General features: G+C 35.0%; 1 protein-coding gene across 2 annotated transcripts; it reads right to left on the bottom strand.

Moving 5' to 3' along the window:
* Positions 1–1,272: 1,272 nt before the first annotated feature.
* LOC121371574 (uncharacterized secreted protein ARB_06907-like) lies at positions 1,273–27,155 on the bottom strand. 2 transcript variants are annotated; one of them, XM_041497574.1, is made up of 15 exons: positions 27,054–27,155; positions 24,787–24,903; positions 23,240–24,462; positions 22,338–22,468; positions 20,864–20,990; positions 15,788–15,887; positions 10,148–10,296; positions 8,305–8,578; positions 7,902–8,009; positions 7,433–7,514; positions 6,937–7,044; positions 5,524–5,655; positions 4,925–5,011; positions 4,427–4,608; positions 1,273–3,622 (listed from the first exon to the last, which is right to left on the bottom strand). In XM_041497574.1, exons 1-15 carry the CDS (start codon positions 27,120–27,122, stop codon positions 3,482–3,484), a joined length of 3,030 nt encoding a protein of 1,009 aa, XP_041353508.1. In that variant the 5' UTR covers positions 27,123–27,155; the 3' UTR covers positions 1,273–3,481. The 2 variants fall into 2 exon arrangements, with proteins under 2 accessions (XP_041353508.1, XP_041353509.1); XM_041497575.1 differs by lacking the exon at positions 1,273–3,622 and having other exon boundaries at positions 4,467–4,608; positions 4,925–5,024.

The raw sequence follows: 27,155 nt of genomic DNA, 5'->3' as shown, positions 1-27,155 counted from the left end.
TCTTCAACTGGATGTTATATGAACTACATCCTGCCCCCATCAAATCAAACAGTATCTTCACACGAAGTATAGTCTTCAACTGGATGTTATATGAACTACATCCTGCCCCCATCAAATCAAACAGTATCTTCACACGAAGTATAGTCTTCAACTGGATGTTATATGAACTACATCCTGCCCCCATCAAATCAAACAGTATCTTCACACGAAGTATAGTCTTCAACTGGATGTTATATGAACTACATCCTGCCCCCATCAAATCAAACAGTATCTTCACACGAAGTATAGTCTTCAACTGGATGTTATATGAACTACATCCTGCCCCCATCAAATCAAACAGTATCTTCACAGGAAGTATAGTCTTGAACTGGATGTTATATGAACTACATCCTGCCCCCATCAAATCAAACAGTATCTTCACACGAAGTATAGTCTTGAACTGGATGTTATATGAACTACATCCTGCCCCCATCAAATCAAACAGTATCTTCACACGAAGTATAGTCTTGAACTGGATGTTATATGAACTACATCCTGCCCCCATCAAATCAAACAGTATCTTCACACGAAGTATAGTCTTGAACTGGATGTTATATGAACTACATCCTGCCCCCATCAAATCAAACAGTATCTTCACACGAAGTATAGTCTTCAACTGGATGTTATATGAACTACATCCTGCCCCCATCAAATCAAACAGTATCTTCACACGAAGTATAGTCTTGAACTGGATGTTATACTGCCATCATTCATCATTCCATAATTAACACCTTGTTTAATTGGCAGTCTAACATGCAAGTGGCTATTGGATGTCAAACATTTTGTAATTCTGAATCAGGTATCAGAGAAAACCCGCTACATGTGTTCCTAATGCAGCAAGGGATGTTTTATATGCACTTTCCCATGGACAGGAACGCACATACCATGACCTTTGTCCAGTTGTGGTGCACTGGTTGGAACGAGAAAACCCCCAGTCAACTGAATGGATCCATCAAGGTAGTTTGATCCTACGATGCAAGCACCTCGAGTGAGAACTCAACCGACTGAGCTAAATCCCGCCCCTTGCAAGTGCAAGAAATGCTCTAGATAATTAAGGCAGAAATCTACTGCTCTTACATATATATAATACTGAATACAAATTGGTGGCATATGATAGACATATTCCTACAAACAGGGTAGCACATACCATGGCCCCATTGGTGGAAATGAAACAAATATAGTAGTTTCAGGGTTTGAAATCCTTTGTCCATACACAAAAAGAATAAAAATATAAAATTCTAATATTTTTTATTTTCAACAGAAAATTGCTCGATACATAAAAGACAAACCATTGTCAGAAGTAATCACAAAAACAATAATCTAAATGTATAAAGTGAACTAGTTAAAAACACATTAGGTTTACCTAACCTCTTCAGATTGATCTAAAGATGATGCCACTCAATAGGAGTGCCTCATACGAGAATAGCCACGAGACAAGACAGATATTACGATTTCATCATTTGCCATCGGTTATTCTACGAGGCACTTGAATCGTGTGGCATTGCCTTAAGGGTTGACTCAACAAACTAAATAAATAAAATCCCTTTACTTGAAGTTCTTTAATTTCAAATGATAAAATCACATTTAAAGAGAAAAACATCAAAGATTGAAACAAAAGTAACACTAATAATGCTGTCTTCTGTTGTGTTTATTCTGTGTATGAAACATATGTTTATATATTTCAATGATTCATTTGCATAACTAACAACTACAATGAACTCTGTAATCCAGATAGCTGTATTACACTGCCAGTCAAACAGTCATGTTCAGTACCAATAGCTTGTGGAAAATCTGGATAATATGGCACTCTATGTATACCAGAACATGTCGTCAGTCCCTCTTGAATCCTGTTTAAGAGTCCATTGTGTATTATAACTTATATTATGAAATAGTAGTTGCATAAAATTGGAAATGTCTTATTTCAAAATGTAACAAAATTAAAATACCACCATTTCATCGGACATTTATTACATAATAAAGATTATTTGGAATGTAACAAATATGAGCAAACAATAATACAATAGATGAAGGAGATGATAACATTCTTGAAATTAACAAAAAATACTCTCAAAACATTATAAAACAGATGTTAACGACCAACTTAAACATAGTTCCATTCATAATGGAAAAAAGAAAAGAAAACAAATTCGGCTGCACATGCAATCAATGTATACAAATGTACTCCTACTGTGACAATTTCATGAACAGAAAACTATTTATGATCAATCCTTAAGCAACGAATCCTTCAATTAATCCTCATAAAATCACTTGCATAATTTAAGAAACATGTCATTTTTCCTATATTCTGAAATAAGTAAAACTTGGAAATATCACTTGTGTAAATTTCAGTGAACTTGTTTGACACAGGATACAATAGTTTGTTGATAATTATTATCAGTTTGCATGCAATAAATACAAAATCACAACCAATTCAGAGTTCCAATTTAAACAAAGTTTGGAGATAAAAAAACCCCACACAATTTGATAGGAAGTTAAGTACGTGCTCCAAAATTCAAAAAATTATTTCTACACTGTACATTTAAATGATGCTGAACAGCTTTTAAAAAAATGGAAACTCATGCTGATAACAAATGAGACATTTACACATTTAAATTTACCTAAATGATCTTTCACAAACACACAATCTGCTTTGTACATCTAGACAGCAAAAATTGTCTAACAACATCTAGAGTACATTGATATAGTAATCTTTGGTAATTTTTGGCACAAAGTAGGAGAGAAAACCTACTATATTTTCCACCATTAGCAGCAAAGGATCTTTTATATGTACTGTCACACAACCAAGACAACACATACCACATCATTTAATATAACAGTCGTGGGGCACTGTTTGGGATGGGAAAAACCTACTCAAAGAATGAGTCCACAGAGGTGGTTTGATCCTACAATGCAATCATCTGAGGCAATTGCTTTACTGAATGAACTAGATCTCACCCTTTGTGACACAGCAATTCATGCAGTCATAAATAATGTATTAGCCTAATTTGTACTGACTGCAGATAAATGCTGGATGTATAAAGTGAACATCTGACTTTATCACACATCATGTAGTGTTTCCTCTGAAGACTATGTGTCAGAACAGCCAAGAATTAATTAGTCAATGTACTCTGGACGTGTTGTTAAACCAATTTTTTTTTTATTACACACCGTTGTTGGTTGTGTCATTCATCATTTAAAATTTGAATAACATATTGATTTAAAAAAAAAAAAAAAGTCTTTCATTACAAGCTTTTTATTTCTTGATGACAGTTGTTATATCACTGGACTTGAGGCTAGCAGGTCAATAAATAGCTGATCTATATCCCCAAAATAATACGCTGAACATCAAATGAATATGCATATTCTGTCTCCAGAGATGTATTATTTGTTAACATCAATGCATGGTATTACAGGATCCATTACTCTGTGATGTCAGGTATTATCAGGATGTACAAACACAGGATGCTAGATCAGGTCGGAACTCCCAGCGGTTTCCCCAGAATCCAGTACACAGAAAACCTCCAGGCCCTTTGTGGCCAAACTCAGGTCCTGTTACAACAAAATCTGGCAGCAGATTGGAAAACTGTCAAAGAACAAAATATTACATGAACAAAATGTTTTCATGTTTTTTTATCAACTCAATATTGTATGAAAACAACAAAACAGGCCTGTAAAAACTGGGGGTGGGGGAGGGACAAATCACTGTGCTCCCCAATTTGAAGCAAAAAATCTTATTTAACAAACATTAAGACATCAGAGTTAGAAAACTCACCTCAAATGGTTATTTGGTGTCTACTGTGCATATTGGTTTAAATGGTGAGAAAGGAAAACTACATCCTCCACATAGTTTACCCTTACCAAATAGCATTAAGAGATATTTTTATGCCCTTTCAAACAGACTGGATGGGAGGACATACCATTCCTTTTGATACACACCTATGATTTTGAGTCAGTATGTAAAGTGAAGAGGGCATGTGCTATAGAAAGTGTTGGGGGGGGGGGAGCACATGCAGGTCAGGTCAGGTCAGGTCATGCCATAGTTTAATGTGCACATTCAGAACAAACTGTTATAGTGTGTGCCTGCCAACCCTTTTCTTGTCCTGGATGGAGCAGCTGGCCCAGGCCAACACCTGCACCCAGGACAGGAAAAGGGTTGGGATGGGTGGAGGAAGGAACCTCCCGCGCTGGCAAGTGCAAGACAGCACCAGCAGCTAATAGGGGTGGGGGGTGAGTATTTTGATGTGTGCTGGGGGGGGGGGGGGGGAGTCGAATGCACATTTTGGGTGTTTTTATATATAGTAGAAGAAAAAAAAAGAAGAGTAAAGTTAAATTTTTGATGGAATTCTGTACATAAATATGCCATTATAAATATTTACAAGCAACTTACAGGAGATCTTGTCATTGGTGGAATGGTAGGCATTGCCAAAGAAACAGCATCTTTTAAGCCCTCCAGAGAATTACCCATAAGCACTAGAGCAAGATGGCTATTGCCGTGAGGTGCTAATGTCATAAAACCAGTTCTTGGATCATCATAAACACAGTCTGCAAGCTTGAAACACTGACCATTATCTGAAAATACATTGTATTATTATTAGGACTATATGGTCTGATGTAATGAATAAACTCACTAATATATATCTAAAGATCAAGCAGAAATAGGTAATAATAATATAACCATTGATAAAAAAAAAAAAAGCACTTTTAACAAGCTTTATGAAACTACAACTTGTAACTAGCTTTATGAAACTACTACTGATAACGCTGATCCATGTGTGACAATAGATACTTTGCTACAAAAACCATAGTCTTGACTTTAGCTGCACAAATGTCAAATCCAGAAAATACAATTGTGATGTTTTCTACTTGAAAATGTTTTAACACTTACCACATGGCTTAAGTGGAAGGTCGGATAAAATATCCAAAGCAACGTTGTTCTGGCTGGGTCCTCCAATAACAATGATATTTTTGGTAGCTACAATGAAAATCTGTTTTTTTAAACAATGAAATAGGATTTGGTCAAATGTTAACAGAGTCACACAAATTAATACTACAATATTATTACAGGAATGTAGCTACGTATAATGGTGCTGGGAGTGTCTGTCAGTTATTTGTGTATTTTTACCTGACACTTGTTAAATTAGGACATTTTTTCAATTAGCTTATATGACGATATATACAAGCAAATAACATACTTATGTATTCTCTTAAATTATCAATGGAAACAGATCCTAGATTTATAACAAATTTGATAAAACCATTTATTACCTAAAAATATTTGTACTTTCTTCCAGCAACAACACTGTGCCTGTCGGTTATGCAAAACAATCAGTCATATGAGAAACTAAATATATTATATAAATATATATACAGCAAAATATTCTAAATCAGAGAAAATACTCCTAAGGAAATATAATAAAACATGAAAATATAAATTACAAAGGTTAGAACATTAATTTTTAAAAATAAGTGGTGACATGTGTTTACCTATTTGCTGAATCGTAACATCTGTGTCTTTCACTATCGGTGCAATAGCGTCTGATGTGAGGAAGAACAAATTAGCTATGTAGACAGCAAGGATCAGCAGACTCTGTGTCATCTCAGACTTGCCCTGTGTTCCTGGAATCAGGAATAAGACAGTAAACACACTAGGATGAGCTAACAACAATGTGCGATGATCAGCAGACTCTGTGTCATCTCAGACTTGCCCTGTGTTCCTGGAATCAGGAATGAGACAGTAAACACACTAGGATGAGCTCTCAGACTTGCCCTGTGTTCCTGGATAACACTAGGATGAGCTAACAACAATGTGCGATGATCAGCAGACTCTGTGTCATCTCAGACTTGCCCTGTGTTCCTGGAATCAGGAATAAGACAGTAAACACACTAGGATGAACTAACAACAATGTGCGAGGATCAGCAGACTCTGTGTCATCTCAGACTTGCCCTGTGTTCCTGGAATCAGGAATAAGACAGTAAACACACTAGGATGAACTAACAACAATGTGCGAGGATCAGCAGACTCTGTGTCATCTCAGACTTGCCCTGTGTTCCTGAAATCAGGAAGAAGACAGTAAACACACTGGGATGAACTAACAACAATGTGCGAGGATCAGCAGACTCTGTGTCATCTCAGACTTGCCCTGTGTTCCTGAAATCAGGAATAAGACAGTAAACACACTAGGATGAACTAACAACAATGTGCATAAGTGCACAGTACATCAGTACTGAGTGAAAATAATAAAATTAACTTTTAACAATTTTATTTTCAAGTGTAAAATTGCAAATTCTATTGGCATACTAAATAAATGGTAAAAATAAAATGTTCCATTAATAGTAGTGGTGTACACCATTTACCCTTTCTACCCCAGGCAGGTTTTTCTGCATCAAGTCAAAAAAGTGAATATGAGCATTAATTAAGTTTAACTGGCTTAGCAGAACAATAATACAATATATGACACATTCTTGGCACCAGTTACACCACTGAGATTCACACATTTACATATGATCAATATATGTTTAAAATTATTTGTAACTGGAAATTAACTAGTAAATCCTTCATCGGGCACACATTTTATATAAAAAAATAATGTTTAAATTATTATTCCTACAGCTCATGTAAAAGGGTATATATATGAGTTGTTTGTGAAACCCTCTAAACCAGACCCTCTATAAACAAGAATTCCATCAAAACTGGACATTTTTCACGGTCTCTTATTAAATATCAGTCCAGAACAGAACTTCTCTAAACTAGATACACTTTAAAACCAGACTTTTTAATTGGTGTCCGATTTAGAGGAGCTTTAATGTACAAGAAAATACATGCTCAAATATATTTTCATACATAAACACACATTTATTGAAGTCTTTGATGAATAAATACAGTAAGTAATTACAAACCTGTTATAATAACAAATTCCTTTTCAGCCACTCTTCGAGCAGGTCCTAAGTTGTCTGGACCTCTTTCTTTCAAATCAGTTATGGAACTCTCACAAACAGACCATTTTCCTAAGTAAATAAGCAAAAGAAAATAAATATTTACAAACAAATATGACACAAAGCTCAACCTGCCTTATAGCATTATTTTATATATTAAAATATTTTGCAACAAAATTTATTAACAATATAATTACCGTAATTTAATTATCAAATGAATAAAAAAATAAAAATTAACTAACAACCTAAAAATAAAGCTGTCTTGTTCATTTTAATAATGAAGTCTGAAAAAGTTAAGTCTGACATAATCTAGAAAACAAAAATCTAAAAAAATCTAAAACACAACGAAAAACAATATCAGTGTTTAATATTTTTACTCTATAATTAGACAAATTGTTTGAGTACATGGAAAATATTTTCCTAAAATACATTTACATAATTATAAATGTGTTATAATTACCTTTACTCTTACACAAGTCAATGTCTTCATTGTTATTCAGTTTTTTAAGGGCCTGTTCACTCATTTGTAAACTACCATCAACCTAAAAATGAATGAATGAATGAACCTAAAAATTAATGTATGAATGAATGAATGAATGAATGAATCAATGAATGAATCAATCAATTAATGAGACCAATTGGAAAAGATAATTTTCTGCTTAAATTGTCATTTGTGATTTCAAGGCAGATACATGTATTGTAATTTCTACAAAAAATTGGTACCCATGCAACATTTTTGCTTCAAAAATATACTTTGAATTAACAAGATTTCAGTATTGATGTATTATGTCTGTAGAACTAAATTCATTATTAATAGAACTTTTGAAAATGTAAATATATACACAAGCAATAACAAATGATAATCAGTGAAGATATATTTTATCGTATTAACTAAAAATAGTTTTGCAATAAATTGCGTGAAAACAAACCATAATATTTTTGTGAGCCCAGTTAATCTTCTTATTCAGTGGATTCTTTATTCTCAACCGAGCGACATTTACAGTTTTCAAACTGACATCATTTCCAGAAATCTGGCACTGAAAATAAAATAATATCAACCTTCATGTTTCTGCTAAAAAGGTTAGTAGGCTAAGTCATTCACCTCTTATTCTTTATTTATATTATCATCAATTAACAGGGAGGTGACCCGTTTAAAATAAAACCTGAAATTTTTAACAGCTGAAAACTGAACATCATACTCAAATTGAGGTAATTTTAAAGCATTTAAAATAAAATCCAATCTATTTTGTGAAAATTCTGCTCCTAAAAATCAAATATAAAAGCTGAAAAACTCATGGTGCTTGAAAGAAATATATTTCCTTGTTCACCTACTCTGACAGTGCTAGTTCTGAATGGAGTCAGCTGCTGAAGAATCTGGATTCCATGCAGACCTTCACCCAATGCTGGATTCACGGTCACCAGGACAAAGTGCTGGTCTGTGTTGGTTTCCTTACTGTATTTATTGTCAGCGTCGTTAGCGATGGCATCGTCACAGTTTTTACCAGGTGAGGTACACACCTGTTGCAGTCTGTCATACTTGTTGAGATGTCGGGCCATAAAGTCACGAATTTCTTTGTCATTAACGGCTCCTCCGTCATTGGTTTCTCTAAAAACAAAGTTAGACACTTCATTAAAGGAGGGGACAATTAAGGCATTTGGCCTGGTATGCATATTCAACGATATATAATGCACATTATTGCTTAATATCAACAAGTATAATCGTACAGTTAATTAATAAAATGGTTAAATGTAACGGCTATTATATATAACGGGCGCAGCCATTTTGAACCATCCCAGTGAATACGCCCTCTGGCGAGCTGGTGGTTACGTAATACCTAATGTGTCACGTCAGGAATTAGTCTTCGAACTGAAGAAACAAAACATACCTGATTTTTGCAGATGCATCACAATGTTCTGTAATTATATCTATCCTAGTAAGCCAGTACCAATTGTATATTATTTTTCAATACAAAATAAACCACCATTATCAAAGTGTTGAAATAACTGTATTATGTTTCATACATAAATTAACCCACGTACTGAAACAATAATCGGTGTGTTTTGTTGGTTAATTGGTCTTTTCTTTCCGTGGCCTTTCTGTGGTTCCTGATTGGCAGGTATATATTCAGACGGTCCCCAGACACTGTGGCTAGACACACTAAACAGACGTGCCTCTTTTATGAAGATCACAGGGTATTGTGTGATAACAGCACGGATACACCTCAAATCGTAATGGACACTACCAAACGCCCTGCTTTATTACTGTAAGTAATTCTGTAAAACTCTTGATTAAGTAGACTTTCCCATCTAAAATCACAAAACTGACCAATTACGTCGTCCCAAAGAAAAGAAAAGTATCACTTGGGTATCATGAGTGGTAGTTTTTGCTCGAACGTGCCCTACCAATAGGCCTAATAGTATGCATTTTTTCTTTGGTTTTTAAAAAAAAGAAAAATACTATAACTGCATTTCGTTCTATTGATGTAACCTGAAATATATTTAGTAAAATAGTTTATTATACTACCAAGTCATTTATGTTGTTTTACAAGTCAGGTTGATGAAAGCGAAGCGCCTTGTCGTAAATTAGAGCGTTTGTTTACACTGTGCATAGAGAAGATGGACGGAGCTGACGTCACTTCGTCCCAAGCCATACCACCGGACATCACAAAAACAAAACAAAATGGCTGCCCCTAGTTAGCAGGAATAATCATGGTTTTTTATTAACTCTAAAATTACGCGTTTTTCATTTGTTAAAGTGTCAGTATGTGTTAGTGGTCCGGGTATGCATCTTTCCAACACATAAGGCTCTTGTTTGAGTTGACTCTACCTTTAAGCTGAGACAATAAAAATATTTTTATGTCCCAACATTTTTATATATACAAGAACAGATTGTAAACATGATGTAATGTTTACACTACCTGTTTTATTCAGAATAATGTATGGAAAATAATTGAAGTTAGTGCCATATGCAGTTGGGGTGGAGAGATGGGGTGGGGTGGGGTGAGGGTTAATCTTTGAATGGCCTCAAAAAATAATTTTCTGGCATCTGGGGAATAAAATATCAATATTTTGGATGACAGTACTCAAATGTTTTAAAAGGTTAATTTTGTATGTACATGTATATAAAAACAAAAAAGAGAAAGTTCTTATAAATGTGAAAAGCTGATCACCCTACCTGGTATCCCACCACCAGTGTTCCTTCCCTTTAATCTCACTGTAACTGACGTCGGACCTAGTCTCCTGGAGCAACCGATACATTCTTCGCACGAAGTACGGATGTACAGTTCGATCCTGACTTCCAATTCTTGAGAGTACAGGAACATCCTGAAAACAAGTCATCCCATCGTTCTGCCTTAAAGTTTAAAATTGTACATTCTTGAAAGCTGTGCACAGGACATTTTGAGATGCACCATCCTTCATTAGTAGCAAGGGTAAGATGAAGAACAGAAGAAAACAAGCATTCTGAGAGTACTGCTAAAGCAACATATGTCCTCTACCAGACCCAACAAATTTTCGTATATCCTAAGTTCAAAAGCCATATATCTGTGAAAAATGGGTACATCATCATTAAAGTTATAAATCTTTGGGCATTGCAAAAACAAAAGTCCGGAATATTTGTTTTGCTATTCCCTAAATTCAAGGGCCATAACTGTGTCAAAATTAGGAAAATCACCATAAAAGTCAAACTAGATCAGTAACGGTATACGATAAAGCTCTACAAAACATTTCAGCTCAACATCTTGAGGCACTGCAACAAAAAGAGTCCGGAAACCAAATTTTCTAATCTCTTAAGTTCAAGGGTAATTACTCTGTCAAAAATGGGTAAATTGCCATGAAAGAAATAAATGTTTTATTTAACGACGCACTCAACACATTTTATTTAGGGTTATATGGCATCAGACATATATTAAGGACAACACATAGATTTTAAGAGGAAACCAGCTGTCGCCACTACATGGGCTACTCTTTCCGATTAGCAGCAAGGGATCTTTTATTTGCCCTTCCCACAGGCAGGATAGCACAAACCATGGCCTTTGTTGAACCAGTTATGGATCACTGGTTGGTGGAAGTGGTTTACACTTACCCACTGAGCCTTGCGGAGCACTCACTCAGGGTTTGGAGTCGGTATCTGGATTAAAAATCCCATGCCTCGACTGGGATCCGAACCCATTACCTACCAGCCTGTAGACCGATGGCCTAACCACGACGCCACCGAGGCCGGTAAATTGCCATAAAAGTCAAACTTGACTGTTACAGTACATGATAAAGTTGTAAACAAAATTTCAGCTTAATATCTCAAGGCATTGTGAAACAAACGGCCAAAAAACTATATTTGGGACAGACAGACAGAAAGACAGACTAGTCGGGCAGAATAAGGGTTATACCTTGAACTAGGGTACATACGATGTTTTATGGTGGTTTTATGTCATTTAGGGTCTGCTGATTCAGAAACTACATGACGACACTTTGTCATCATTGAGCAATTTATTTGACGGTCATTTTAAAAACACCACCCCAGGCTAAAAAAATTACTGTTTTTTCTATTAGGCCCATTGTGTTATGCTATAATGTTTTATTTGTATAATATTATTAGAAGACCCATACCTATTTGGATACCTTTTACAAATACTAAAGAATAATACAATATTAGAATAATACAACAACAACACAATAGCACCATTTGAGGGGCGTTTGCTAACGGCCATCTTGGTTTTCAAAATGGCCACCATTTAAACATTTGTTTTTACAATATTACCGCACCCAGGCAACTAAAACAATTGTTTTAAGTTATATACAGGTAGGTGGGCATGCTTTCACTACATAAGCAAGACTATTTGTAATCTGTATTGGTCAAAATAAAAATGATAACATTTTTTGTGGAGGATTTCCACAGAAGAAAGTTAAAAATAACAGATTTAAAAATAAAAATCACAATTTAATCTAATTTACACCTTGCAAGGAACATGATATTTTGGCATAATTTCTGAAATTAAATATTGATTTTATTTTAACTAATGTCTATAATATACTTTAAGAGTATTTCCATGCATTTATGCCATACTAATATTTTATACTTATATTAAAGGGATTGGACTATCCTCAGTTTGTAGCCGTTTCAACGTTTTTAACAAATAAAATATTAATGCATTTTATTAAAATTAAAACTTATGTTTTCTTGCTTAGAATATGATTATCTCTATAATCCATGTATTTATGGGCACTGTAATGTTTTGTATCTCAATATCGATTTTTGTCTAAAATAATTTTGAAGGTAAATATTTATATCTTTCAACAGCCAAACGAAATTTTAAAACATTGCGACCAAAGGTCATTCCGAACGTATTTATAAGTATAATGCTTTATATGTAAAACATTTTAAGTTAAGACAGTGTTTTAAAAGACCTGAAAAAGCAGTTTGTGTGTTTATTTTGTTGGTGGGGCAGGCTGATGTTTGCCCAAATTAAATAAAAATGCACGAATCTGGATACCACCGTTTATTTATATTAGCATTATTGCCAAACAGATTACATGTAATATTGTGATTAAAATGATAGAAATACATGGTGAACACATTTCAGGCTAGCTCATTCTGCCGAATTTGAATTTGAGTGACCCTTGCTATCATGCATGTTTATGGGAACAAACAGAAGTCTTGCTAGGTATGAAAATACAGGTCAGTCCTTTTAATAAACTTTAGAATCAGCACTCAAAATGTTACCAATTTTGATATGTCATATATTAAAAATATTATAATATAAATATTATATCAGGCTATACTTTTAAAAGAATTGTATATCTTGGTTGTCTGGTCTAAAACCAAACTGGCGATAGAGTACTTGTAAAAGTAAAATTATTTTTTTTTAAAAACATTTAACAAGTAACTGTTAAATTAATAATAAAATCACATGTACCAGATATCAGCAAATTTCATTTGCTGTGGAACGTTTGCATTGCATGGTTACGTTATGCATATTAAATATGGTACAGATTAAATAACTTTAACAATATGGATGTTTTCCTCTAAATAATCTGAGAAATATATATTTTTTAAACTTATGGTTCATTGCTTGGAATATCCTTCTGTGCACATCCCTGAGCTGATTCAGAGGTCCTTTCATTTAAGGAAGCTGTATAAACGTTTTTAGCATACGACTATCTGTGCAGAAATACTGTTATCATCTTTTATATGCTAATGGAAGATTCGTAATCATCAATCATGTTACATACACTCTGTCGATCTTTATACTGGTTATGTGGATTACAGGAACCAATTTTCTTGGAAAAAAAGTTTCGTTTAAATGGTGAAGTCTCTTTACCTAATCTGAATTGGCTGCCTCCTACTTTGATACATAATTTACACTTAAATGTGATATTCATGTATGATGACATTACTGTTTTTCATCAGTCATTTTCATCATGCATGGTTTGAGGCTTGTTGCATGTCCTACATGTATGTCATATATTTGCAGACAATGCTGCAAGTTAACTCTGCTGTTTGACATAAGCAGTTATACCTGAAGCAGGCATTTTAGCAGTACATGCACATGTCATTACTTCCATAAGCTCTGGTGGACCACTGCAGACACACCAGTACAATGCCTGGATATGTTGTTTATAATTTCGGATATGTTCACATTCAGTTCTGGTGATCAGCAGCTTTTCACAGCATGCTTTGTAGATCTGCAAGGAACTGGAGAAATGTGTCATATAGATATATATAGATATATAGATAGATAGATAGATATATAGATAGATAGATAAATAGATAGATATATAGATAGATAGATATAGATAGAGATAGAGATAGAGATAGAGATAGAGATAGAGATAGATATAGATATAGATATAGATAGATAGATAGATAGATAGATATAGATATATAGATATCTATATCTATATCTATATCTATATCTATATCTATATATCTATATATATATATACTGGGAGAACAAGAGGTAAACTTTCATGACCTGATCACAGCTGAACAGTGGTTTGCTATACAAGACGAAACAATACAATCGTCCATGAACCACTTGAAGTACACTATATTTACAAGTAAAAGAGTCATTCCCCTTATCGAAAATCTGCTTCCTACTGATCTTGCATTGATGGAGCACATCAAACAAGTTAAAACCATGATGTGGAAAGCTGACAGTTAACAGAACCCATGGAATGTAAATGCATGTGACTGTGGGTGGGGCATTATAAACAGCACACCCAGTCATTGTACTGGTGTGTGCTCCACCAAAGCTTATAGAAGTAATGGTATGTGACTGCTTGCTAAAATGCCTGCTCATGAATAACTGTTCATGTCAAGGGTTATCTTGCAACATTTTTTGACAATGTATTGCACTGGACATTTGTAAATAAATCCTAAATACTATGCATGATGAAAATTACACTAATGAAGAACAGTAATGACATAGTACATGCATATTACATTTTACAGTAAAATTATGTTTCAAAGAAGGAGACTGCTAATTAAAATTTGGTGATTATTTTAAAAAGACCTTGCATTCAAAATAAAACCTTTTCCCATAAAATCTGACAAAAATATGCGTTAATTTACTAATATATAAAAGTAGTATAAACATTTAAAAGTGTGTGATGTGGCGATTATGAATCTGCCATTAGCATATTAAATATGGTATCTCTTCACAAAACTGTTTCCAAAAGAAGTTACAATAGTCGTGGGTGTATTCAAGCATGAATCACTTTAAAGTGTTTTGTCTACAGAGTAGGGTTTCAGCACCATCTGTAGTGAGACTGTCAGCTTTTTTTTAGCATGCACTGGTACATGCGCTACAGAAAATCTGAATGAACATAAAGAGGTGTTAGAATGATATTTAAAGCAAGGAACGACATATGTATTTTACAAAAATATTGATCAGATTTAGATTAAGACTTCCCTTTCTAAACATGATCGTAAACATGTTATTTCATCTGTACCGTGTTTAATGTGCAAAATGTGACCGTGTAAACGTTATATTAGCCAATCAAATTCGACAGCTACCAGTCTATTTTAACATGCCTGCATTTACACATGTAACAAAATTCACCTTATATATCATACATGTGACGCAGATGATTTTATATAGTTACTTGTCAAATTTTTATAAGAGATAATATTTTTGGTAACATTTCTTTTGAAAGATGCTGTTTCAAGTGGTTCTTGGACATATAATCAATAAATACAATTGTTATATTACAATAGTTTTAATATATAACATATAGGTTACAAAAATTCTTGTATATGTAGTGATCATGGAATCATGTCTAATTACCTCTATACCACTTTAAAACAAAGTTTAGGTTTGCCTGGGTGTGGTAGTATTGAACAAACTAAATTTGCAATGGTGGCCATTTTGAAACCAAGATGGCCACCAGTAAATTCCACTTACATGTTACTATATATTTTTTATTTATTACATAATGTTTGTAAAAGGTATCTAAATAGGTAGAGGTCTTGTAATAACAGTGTACCTATAGGACATTATAGCATGGCACAGTAGGCCTAGCTAAAAAAACAGAAATTGTTTAGTCTGGAAAAGGTGTTTTTAAAATGGTCGTAAAAAAATTGCTCAATGATGACAAAGTGTCATCATGCAGTTTCCTATTCAGGATACCCTAAATGACATAAAACCACCATAAAAAATCGTATGTACCCTAGTTCAAAGTTAGGTCAAATTTTGGCATCTAGCAACCCGACTAGACAGGCAGGCAGACAGGCAAGCAGGCAGACAGAAAGGACGGAGATGAAACCTATAGTCGCCTCTGGTTGGACTGGGTGACTAACGAATGACAATATGCTTACTTGCAGATTTAAAACGTGTCTGTCTGCATCATTCTCCGCTATACTAGCTTCCATGATGGCCTTCACAGCCGGGTCTGTGTGACTAGTCGCTGTGTCATGTCTGTTCAGAAAACAGAAAGTTGCATTTCCACCTCGGTACATCATTTATTTAGTAGCTATTTGGTGTCAAACATATTATAGCATTTGATCTAGTATGTGGATGAATGGATGGATAGGAATGGATGGACGGACGGATAGGAATGGATGGACGGACGGATAGACGGATGGACGAATGGGTGAATATATTTTGGATAGATGGATGGATGGATGGACAGACAGATGTATGGACGGATGGATAGATGGATGATGAATATAGTCCAGGAGCTGATACCACTTTAATCATGTTTTGTTTTGCAAAATTTTTGCGGCTATTTCTTGGTATAGCCCATCCTGGGGCATGAAGAATTGGCAGTCTTGCAAGTTGTATCCTGTGCTTTACTGAAAAATTTGTACTTTTCTTATATTTCATGACCACATATTTTCACAGGAAATTATGAGGTAGGGGAAACATAAACTGCTGTAGATTCTTTATTTCTTGCTCTACTGCATCATACTACCACTCAAAATTTGTGTCTTGGTGAGCTCTTTCAACTGGAATATGCAATATGCAAATTACGTTAATAAATAGGTCACCAGAGGTCAAAAGGTCACCGATTGTGACGACTGCCTAAGTTCTAGATACAAATGTGAAGAAAAATTCACCAAAAATAAAAATTTCAAACAAAATCAATTTAAAGCCTTTATTTCTTAGCCAAGACACTAGGAAAGTTTTTAGGATAGCTAGTAACTTTATAGAAAATTTTTTATACATAAAAAAATTATATGAAACTTTATCTTTTTTTTTTCAAAATAGCCACTTTTGTTACTTCAAAAGTGAATTTGCAGATATTTGCCTCAGATATTTGTCAAAGTTATTTTATATATATTTGCCAAAGTTTTTACAGTTTACCCATCAGTAATATGTACAGCCTCTATAGAACTATCGTCTGTTGTTTGTAATTGTTGTTATTTTTTCAGGAATGATGTCGGATCATGCTAATGCGCCTTCAACAAGTTCTGACAACCGTCAATATCGCTGTATCCTGCATATAGGACCCAGCTGTACAGAATCGACTCGTCCATTTCTGCCCAAACATGGGATGCCGTTAGGTGTGCTGCGAAAACCAGGGCTGAGGGTCTCTACAGAAATTCAAAGTACATCCAGGTATGCCAGTCACTTCCAGAAGAGTATGGACAATATGATGTTTACCATAAAATATTTTATTGCAATTTCACGGCAGATGGAAAAAAGACATCAACCGTACACCCTACTATCCCTACCAGTAAAGCCACTGATGATGACGAAGAGAGCCAGACTGGACGACCTCTGCTTCGTTCTGCAATTTCATCTCCGCCCACCACTTCTTCAGGGGTGTTTGATAAAAACTGCATATTTTGTCCTCATTTTAGAATACGAGCTGGTGGTGTGAATAAATTTGAAACTCCTTCTTGGTGTGTGACAACTGATGCACAGGACAGTATCTTGAAAGCTGCAAAGGACTGTAATGACACAAAACTATTGGCAAAAGTTGGGGATATTAATTTCGTGGCTAAGGATGTTAAATACCATAACACTTGTAGAAAGTTGTACCTAGCTGCAGTAAAAAGAACATATAAAGAGCGTGCAACAAAGCATTCTGATGTGCACAACAAAGCATTTTCTGTAGTTAAAGAACATGTTGATCAAGTCATTGTAGAGAAAGGAGGTGTTATGCTAACAAAACTGCTGCAGGAGTATGTTGCCACTCTATCTGAACATGGCACTGCAGATTCTGATTACACCTCCCAATCATTACAATTGAAAATGTGAAAGGTATATAAAGACAAAGTGAAGGTAGAAAAGATTATCAGGAAGCTAGGCTTAGTTGTATTTCTGTGTACCATTGATGTCCATGAGGCCTATGCATACGCACAGGAAAAGACGAAGGTTCAATTCCTGGTTGAAGAGGCTGCCCATTGTCTATGATCAGATGTATTGAATTTAATGGGCATTAATAGCAGTTCATTGCCATACCCATTGCATGCAGGTGATTTGGCTAAGAGAGAGGCACACCCACCAGAGAGCCTCAGGCAGTTTTTCAATATTCTGTATACTGGTTCAGCACATGTGTTGCCGACTAATGAAAAAGTGAAGCGGTTGGTTGATTCCGTCTCTGAAGGTGTTATATATACAGTTAGCAAAGGTGTGGTTAAGGCATGTGCTACAACAGCTTGTTCTGAATGTGCACGTAAAACGCTATGACCTGGTGTGGTTAAGCTTAAGAAATAGCCACAAATTTTTTGCAATAGAAAACATGATTAAAGTGGTGTCAGCTCCTGGACTAATAGATGAATGGATGAATGGGTAAATAGATTTTGGATGGATGGATGGAATGGATGGGTTGGATGATTTGGGTGGGTTGGATGGATAGATGGATATGAATAAATAAATAAATAAATAAATAGATGAATGGATTAATGGATGAGCTGGATGGAACAGATGGATGGTTGATTGAATGAGTTAGATGGATGGACTATTGGATGGACTGATGGATAAATTAATGAATAACAAATGGATGGATGGATGGATGGATGGATGGATGGATGGATGGATGGGATAGATGGATGGATAGGATGGATGGATAGGATGGATGGATGGATGGATGGACGGACGGATGTATGGACGGATGGATAGATGGATGATGAATAGATGGATGGATGGAAGGAATGGATGGGTTGGAAGGATAGATGGGTTGTATGGTTGTATGAATGAATAAATAAATAAATAAATAAATGAATGGATTAATGGATGGATGGATGGTCAGTTGAAAGGGTTAGGTGGATGGGTCATTAGATGGATTGAATGGATCACTGGATGTATGATAAGTGAATGAATAACAAATATATGGATGGATGGATAGATAGAATGGAAGGATGGATGGATGGATGGATGGATGTATGAATGGGTTGGCTGCAATTCTGATGTAGATAGCTGATGAAATATAATCAATGATCCACAGACCATTATCAGTTCTTAGCATAAACATGAAGCATCTTGCATATTCACATTGATGGAGAAGTTTGTACTTCAATGGAAATGCTATATTAACCAAACCAAATTTGATAAATAAAAACAAAATACATAGACAATGATACATTTTCCAATGAAAATTTGGAATGTTATGTTACTGATGGCGGTATATGACAGTTGAACCCAGCAATACATAGCAAGCTTCTGGCTTATCACCTAGTTGAGTTTATAGATAATTTAAAGTTTGTTTTGCTCAATGACACCACTAGAGCACATTGATTTATTAATCATCGGCTATTGGACATAAAACATTTGGTGATTTTAACATAGTATTAGAGGAAACCCGCTGTATTTTTACATTAGAAACAAAGGATCTTTTATATACACCATTCCAGACAGGATAGCACATACCACAGCCTTTGATACACCAGTCGTGGTGCATTGGCTGGAGCGAAAAATAGTCCAATGGGCTCACCGACGGGGATTGATCCTAGACCAACCGCACATCAGGTGAATGCTTTACCACTGGGCTACGTCCCACCCCTTGTAGTTAATTTGTATACTGACCTGAAGAAGAGATTTCTGTCTCCTTGTATACTGTATATGACCTGAAGAAGAGATTTCTGTCTCCTTGTATACTGTATACTGACCTGAAGAAGAGATTGCTGTCTCCTTGTATGTACTGTATACTGACCTAAAGAAGATATTTCTGTCTCCTTGTATACTGTATACTGACCTGAAGAAGATATTTCTGTCTCCTTGTATACTGTATACTGACCTGAAGAAGATATTTCTGTCTCCTTGTATGTACTGTATACTGACCTGAAGAAGAGATTTCTGTCTCCTTGTATACTGTATACTGACCTGAAGAAGATATTTCTGTCTCCTTGTATACTGTATACTGACCTGAAGAAGAGATTTGTCTCCTTGTATACTGACCTGAAGAAGAGATTTATGTCTCCTTGTATACTGTATACTGACCTGAAGAAGAGATTTCTGTCTCCTTGTATACTGTATACTGACCTGAGAAGAGATTTCTGTCTCCTTGTATGTACTGTATACTGACCTGAAGAAAAGATTTCTGTCTCCTAGTATGTACTGTATACTGACCTGAAGAAGAGATTTCTGTCTCCTTGTATGTACTGTATACTGACCTGAAGAAGAGATTTCTGTCTCCTTGTATACTGTATACTGACCTGAAGAAGAGATTTCTGTCTCCTTGTATACTGTATACTGACCTAAGAAGAGATTTCTGTCTCCTTGTATACTGTATACTGACCTGAGAAGAGATTTCTGTCTCCTTGTATGTACTGTATACTGACCTGAAGAAAAGATTTCTGTCTCCTAGTATGTACTGTATACTGACCTGAAGAAGAGATTTCTGTCTCCTTGTATGTACTATATACTGACCTGAAGAAGAGATTTCTGTCTCCTTGTATACTGACCTGAAGAAGAGATTTCTGTCTCCTTGTATGTACTGTATACTGACCTGAAGAAGAGATTTCTGTCTCCTTGTATACTGTATACTGACCTGAAGAAGAGATTTCTGTCTCCTTGTATACTGTATACTGACCTGAAGAAGAGATTTCTGTCTCCTTGTATACTGTATACTGACCTGAAGAAGAGATTTCTGTCTCCTTGTATACTGTATACTGACCTGAAGAAGAGATTTCTGTCTCCTACTGTATACTGACCTGAAGAAGAGATTTCTGTCTCCTTGTATACTGTATACTGACCTAAGAAGAGATTTCTGTCTCCTTGTATACTGTATACTGACCTGAAGAAGAGATTTCTGTCTCCTTGTATGTACTGTATACTGACCTGAAGAAGAGATTTCTGTCTCCTTGTATACTGTATACTGACCTGAAGAAGAGATTTCTGTCTCCTTGTATACTGTATACTGACCTAAGAAGAGATTTCTGTCTCCTTGTATACTGTATACTGACCTGAAGAAGAGATTGCTGTCTCCTTGTATACTGTATACTGACCTGAAGAAGAGATTGCTGTCTCCATATTCCTCCTTCTTGATCCAGCCTGCCAGGGAAACCACAGCTAGGGCCCGGTCAGGATAATGAGTCGCCAGGTGCCACGCCCCATGTCCACCCATAGAGTGGCCTAGGTCAACAAGTTACTACTGTAAACGTTTTTTAATATTAGCAACCATCAAATTTAGTAATGGCCATATTACTGGATTTTATTGCAGAGAAAACATCATCAAGATTTCAAGGAACGAGTAATAGTTTTAGTACCAAACCACATATTATCACAATTTAGATCAACTGTTTAATTTTCTAACAATGTTTTCAGAAACAATCACATATGTACATGCAAAATTTGGTCCAACATGCATTACATATACATAATTTAAAAAATAGGCATTACTTGTAGCAATAAAATTATATTTTGACACCTTCTACCAAACATGCTAATTTCTGGAATATGTTCATTAAATTATTAATAAAATATTGATTTTAAATTTCTATAATGTTATAAACAAATTCTAAATAAATGTTTTCTTACAAATTAATAAATAAGAAAAATATTTGCAATTAATTTTTAAATGTGTGCAGTATACAAGTTGTATGAATACAAGGTGACCCCCCAAACCCCCCCAACCCCAAACCAACCACCTATTTTCAAACAGAACTGATTACCAGTACAATAACTGGTAATCAGCTGACTTCATGATGTGTCTTTTGTTTTTAAAAGATAATTTTATTAGCAAAACTATGGAACAAGTTATGGCTTTGACTGTGATGCCAACACTTGATCTTGTGGAGAATAAAGCAAAGTGAAACATTTAATTATTGTTAAAATTTGAATTCATTTATTATGTAACATACATGAACATTCAAAAATATATAAATATACAATGAAATTAACTGCACAATAGTTGTCGGCAACATGTCTTCATTTCACTTTAAAATCCCATAATTAGCACTTTCTTGGGGGACTGTGATATATACAAGAAATATATAGTAACAGAAGTTGAACATTAAAATTATAATCAAAAGATAAATTTCAACTGTTTAACTCAAAATCAATAACATGGAGATACACGTAAAATATTTAGTGTGCCAAACTTTTAAAATGTATCTATTCTCATATTCAAAGCTCCCACAGTGGTTGTGTTCTTCTAGTGTTTTGTAACATTGGAATGAATGACAAAATGTAAAAGTTCCAAACCTATTTTTTTAAATTTATTTTTCTTTAATCCCTGTTATAGTGTTAAACCCTAGAAAAACAGTTTCAAGGTTGTCCAACTCACTATAGTGTCTGACTCAAGATCAGTTTACTCTAAATGAAAAAGGATGTATATCGAACAAAGGTACTAAAAAATAAACAATTTGTTAGTTACAGAAACTTACAATAATGTCGAAAAAATACTGTCTTCTCATTGAAAACTATAAAATAAAAATAGAAACAGAAAACACAAACTGCCAACCACCATGGACTATTCACCAGCAAAAATCACATGACTTGAATCAACTTTTGTGGACAACCAATCACAGCCTTCCACAATGTGTTTGAATTCAAACATGGCTGACATGGCAGAAAGAGCTCCAGGCCCTTCCCAGTTGTGAGCTCCAAACCTGAAACATATATCAGTAATAGGACTGTCAAATAAATAGAGATGACTTAATGCTGGATTAAAAATTTGCTTAGCCATCAATAAAAAAAAGCTTTAATCATTTTAAACATGGATTAGACATCAGACATTTCAAAAACATTTTTAATGTATACTTGAAGTCTGAACCACATTGTTAACAACTACGATAAATTACTCTTCTACCTATATTTACTGTTAGATTTCCCCCACATTTTTTGTTCAGACAGACATTTTGAAAAAAGAAAACACATTACAATGATACAGATTCCACATACTAGATAATAACTATGTTACCTATATTGACTTCGCTGAGATCGCACAGGGCAAAAAGCATGTAATTTTATGCCAGTTGCCATTTTGCCTTTTTATGGAATACTCTACAAAAGGGGTGAAAGGATATGACGTTATCTAACAACGTCATAACGTGTTATGATATATTAAAACAAACATGATGATGCCATATTAATTATATCAATACTTTCGAGGCTATTGAAGAGTATTCCATAAAAAAGTAACATGGCAGACGGTGAAAAATTGCCCTCTATGGTGTGAAAAATTCCTTTTCATTTTGAAACCGCCTCATTTGTCTAGCTGGAGGAGACTATATTACTGTTCTCATTTTATTGCCCTCCACGCCCCCACCCCCAGTTGTTTTAGGCCAAGTACAGCTCTGTAATATTTAAACATATTGTGGTTCATCTGTAAATTTAGCCTCATCATTGTGAACAGTATTATTATATGTATATATACTCACCTTGTTGGGGCAATCAGCCAAGCTTTATCAACCCCAAATTCATAATCGCCATCTACCATCTTCTTGTAGCTGTCAGCCTGATTCTGTGGTGGGACAGTTGTGCCATGCAGTGTCAACATAACCGGACACTTGGCCTGGGCACATTCTCCAATGGGCTGGACTGCGGCACCATGCTGGACAGAGCCATCATGATCCAGGAACGTGAAGTGGAATGATTCCCCGCTCTTTCTACATCTCAGTTTCAAGGGAAGTAACTCCTGTCCTTCGGAGGTGGTGATTTTAATTTCTATATCAATATCGTAGCAGCTGTCCAATATTTTCGGAGAAGAGTTTGTGAGTTTTAAAACAACAGGTCTCACTTGACCTGGAGCAATTGCAAAGTCATTCTTCACTAGTTTAATTTCAAGTGTTTCTCCATCTGACTGGTCAACCAATGAAACGCGAATATTTGTCAGCCATTTTGTTGCATGATAATTTGAAATTGGAACAGAAATATACCTTCCAAATATGTAACCATTAACTAAATCAGGTAAAAATGATGGCGATAACACTTTGAATATTTTAGGTGCCAATTTAACAGAAAACTTAAGATTAGCTTGAACTTTTGTGCGTATGCGAATGAAAACTGTGTGTAGTCCTTTAGTGAGAGGCAGACTAAACCAGAACATGCTCCGACTGTACACATCACCAGTGACAGGGTGGCCATCTATAAACACAGTACTGGCTCCCATACACTGCATAATGACACCATCATTCTCATTCACAGCGAACTCACCCACCAACCAGCCCTGCCATTCCGTGATCCCCATTGACCCCAATGAGCTAACGAGGTCATTCCAGTTAACCTGAGACCCAATCTGCACTTGGTCTGCTGCGTGTGGAGTGACAGTAATCCATCTGACCTCCCCATTGGTCACCAACTCGGAGAAATATCGCACTCCCTTCTGAAACCTGAACAAGGACACGTTATGAATCCCACCAAATGCTTCCAGAGGATCACCGTCCAGCTCCATTTTACCAATAACAAACGGGTGCAGAGCCTGCCATTCTGTTACCGACGTCACCTTGCCCGAGATCTTCAGGGCATAGTTGAAGCAGGACTCAGCCTGGCTAGAGTGTGTTTTACCTCTCAGGCTGTAGATGGTTGCAAGCACTGACCACTGAAACCCATCATCGGGCTGATCAATAAGGTACTTTATGAGACATAAAACTGCCACATCATCCTGTAAAAAAAAGAAATGCTTTTGAATAAAACAAAAGTGATGTTGTTCACCTTCGAACATCATGCATGTAGTTTACTCAAGTGTAATTCCCGCTCCACATTTTCAATCTCAAATCTAATTACAAATACATGTAGTAGTTAAAAGAGGTCAAATGAATGTTAAATATTTTATATGGTTTCCAAACAATTAATTCAGACTCCAGTGTACACAATGAAACATTTCTTCATAAACCAAATTATGTATTCAGGACCATATTAGATGATTTTAAGATACAGGTACAAACACTTACCATTGAATATTAACAATAACAACACAAAATAGTACCTTTCTTTGTAGTCTTAAGTTATCAAGACCTTTCCTGGAAATTTTCTTAAGTGAGCAAGTAACACCTCCTTTTTTCAATCTCTTTTCTTCACTTTCTAAAAACTCTTTTGGAGATTTCTGAAATACAATTAATGAATACTTAAATATTAACTTAACAGCTGTAAATGTACCAAAAATAATTAATACATTTAGTATAATCAAGTTTTTACACATTAACATATTTTAACATTCCTATAGTATATTTATTTTCTATAAGTTAGGCAATTAAAAGTACATACTGAGAACTTATTTAACTGTAATCTTGCCACCTAATATGACAACACACATGAATGAAAATATCAACACCAATGGGTATAAAATGTTTATTAAACAGTATGGTTGTAACAATGTTTTTCCTTTCAGCATAAACATGATTGATGAGGTATACGATCACAGCAATATGTATCAATCATATCTGCTACTAGATTGGTCTGACATATTTAAAGTTAAAAGTTTGTTTTGTTTAACAACACCACTAGAGCACACTGATTTATTAATCATTGGCTATTGGATGTCAAACATATGGTCATTTTTCCCTTAGTAGCAAGGGATCTTTTATATGCACTATCCTACAGATAGGATAGCACATACCACGGCCTTTGATATACCAGTCGTGGCGCACTGGCTGTGACAAGAAATAGCCCAATGGGCCCACCGACGGGAATCGATCGCAGACCGACTGCACATCAAGTGAGCGCTTTACCACTGGGCTACGTCTCGCCCAGACATATTTAATGAGAATTTACTCATTGGACTGACATTCATAATAGAAAATAAAAGTTTTTGGGAGACAATAAAAAATGCCCAAGTTCTTACTTCCCATGGGATTATTATTTAAAGCCATTTAACCTACATGTAGTTATTATAAAACAAGATTAAAACCTTTTCCAACAAATAATCTATAACCCCTAAAATGGTAATGGACGTTATCAATTGACAGGGTTTATTGCTGTAAATAATTCTGTAATACTAAATTGGTTAAGTAGACTGTGCCATCTAAAATTGATCAGAGAACTGACCAATCACGTAGTTCCAAAGAAAAGGAAACTATCACAGTTTAGTTATTGTGTGTTTTAATTTTTGCTTGGACATACTACTACTAGTATGCATTTTTTTCTTTAGATTTTTGCAGAGAGAAACTTCATTTGTTAGTTAAATACTTTATAATATTACCTGGACATGTATATTTTATAAGTCAGGCTGATCAAAGCAAAGCACTTTGCCTTAAATTATTGTGTTGCTTTACAGGAAGTGATGTCACTTCCTTGCCAAGCTAGAGTAACAGAGGCAGTGAAAAGAAACAAACTGGCTGTCCCCAGTTAGCCGGAATTATTATGTTTTTGTTTTTTTTATTAACTTTAAAATTATGCATTTTTCATTTGTGTTGGTGGTCCGGGTATTCATCTTTTCAACACATAATTTACAGCTCATATATTTAACCTGATCATCCCTTTAAAACTTGCAGGCCCTAGTTTTAACTGTGAAAATGGAGACTAAGTTTGGTTAATCTACACACCTGTAACACATTTGGATAAAGTTACAATACAGTGAAACAAGAGTGTGACATTGAAACAGGGAAATACCCTTAAAAAGTAGACTAGAGCTTGTCTTCATATTTGTTACTTTTGTGAGAGAGAGACTTGGGTTTTTACAAATATGAAAAATGCATTGCATGTCATTAAAAAACCAAGATGACCAAACACTTTGGATGTACAGAAATGGATAATCTAACCAATAAAATCCAAGTAACGTTTCATTTCAGTTATCAAAAATGGCTGTAATAGTGAAAACATTTTGTAGTTAAAAACTAGGGTCTGTCACTTTAAAGTATCAATTGACGAATCCAACATTGATCGTCCTAGTATTTATCAGTCCACTATGGGATGTAATAATAATAATTCCTGGTAATCAAATGAGGACCACATCACTATGGGATGTAATAATAATAATAATAATTCCTGGTAATCAAATGAGGACCACATCACTATGGGATGTAATAATAATAATAATAATAATAATTCCTGGTAATCAAATGAGGACCACATCACTATGGGATGTAATAATAATAATAATTCCTGGTAATCAAATAGGACCATATCAGGCCTCTTTCAAACCCTTATTGGGCCTCTGTAAGACATTACAGTGGCACATTTATGGATTTCCTTACATGTTTAAATTGCATACTCCATATTGACAGTGCATAGAAATCTGTCCTAAATGACACTTACATAGATTTCTTTTTTCTTTGCAAAACAATAAATAAAACATAACATAGTAATCAAACAAACATAATTCATGCTGAAACGTTCACGCTTGCATAGTATAGTCTC

This window comes from Gigantopelta aegis, chromosome 4, assembly GCF_016097555.1.
Source record: "Gigantopelta aegis isolate Gae_Host chromosome 4, Gae_host_genome, whole genome shotgun sequence".
Lineage (NCBI taxonomy): Eukaryota > Metazoa > Mollusca > Gastropoda > Neomphalida > Peltospiridae > Gigantopelta > Gigantopelta aegis.
The sequence above is the reverse complement of the archived record's forward strand: the minus strand, read 5'-3'. Positions and strand labels throughout refer to the sequence as shown.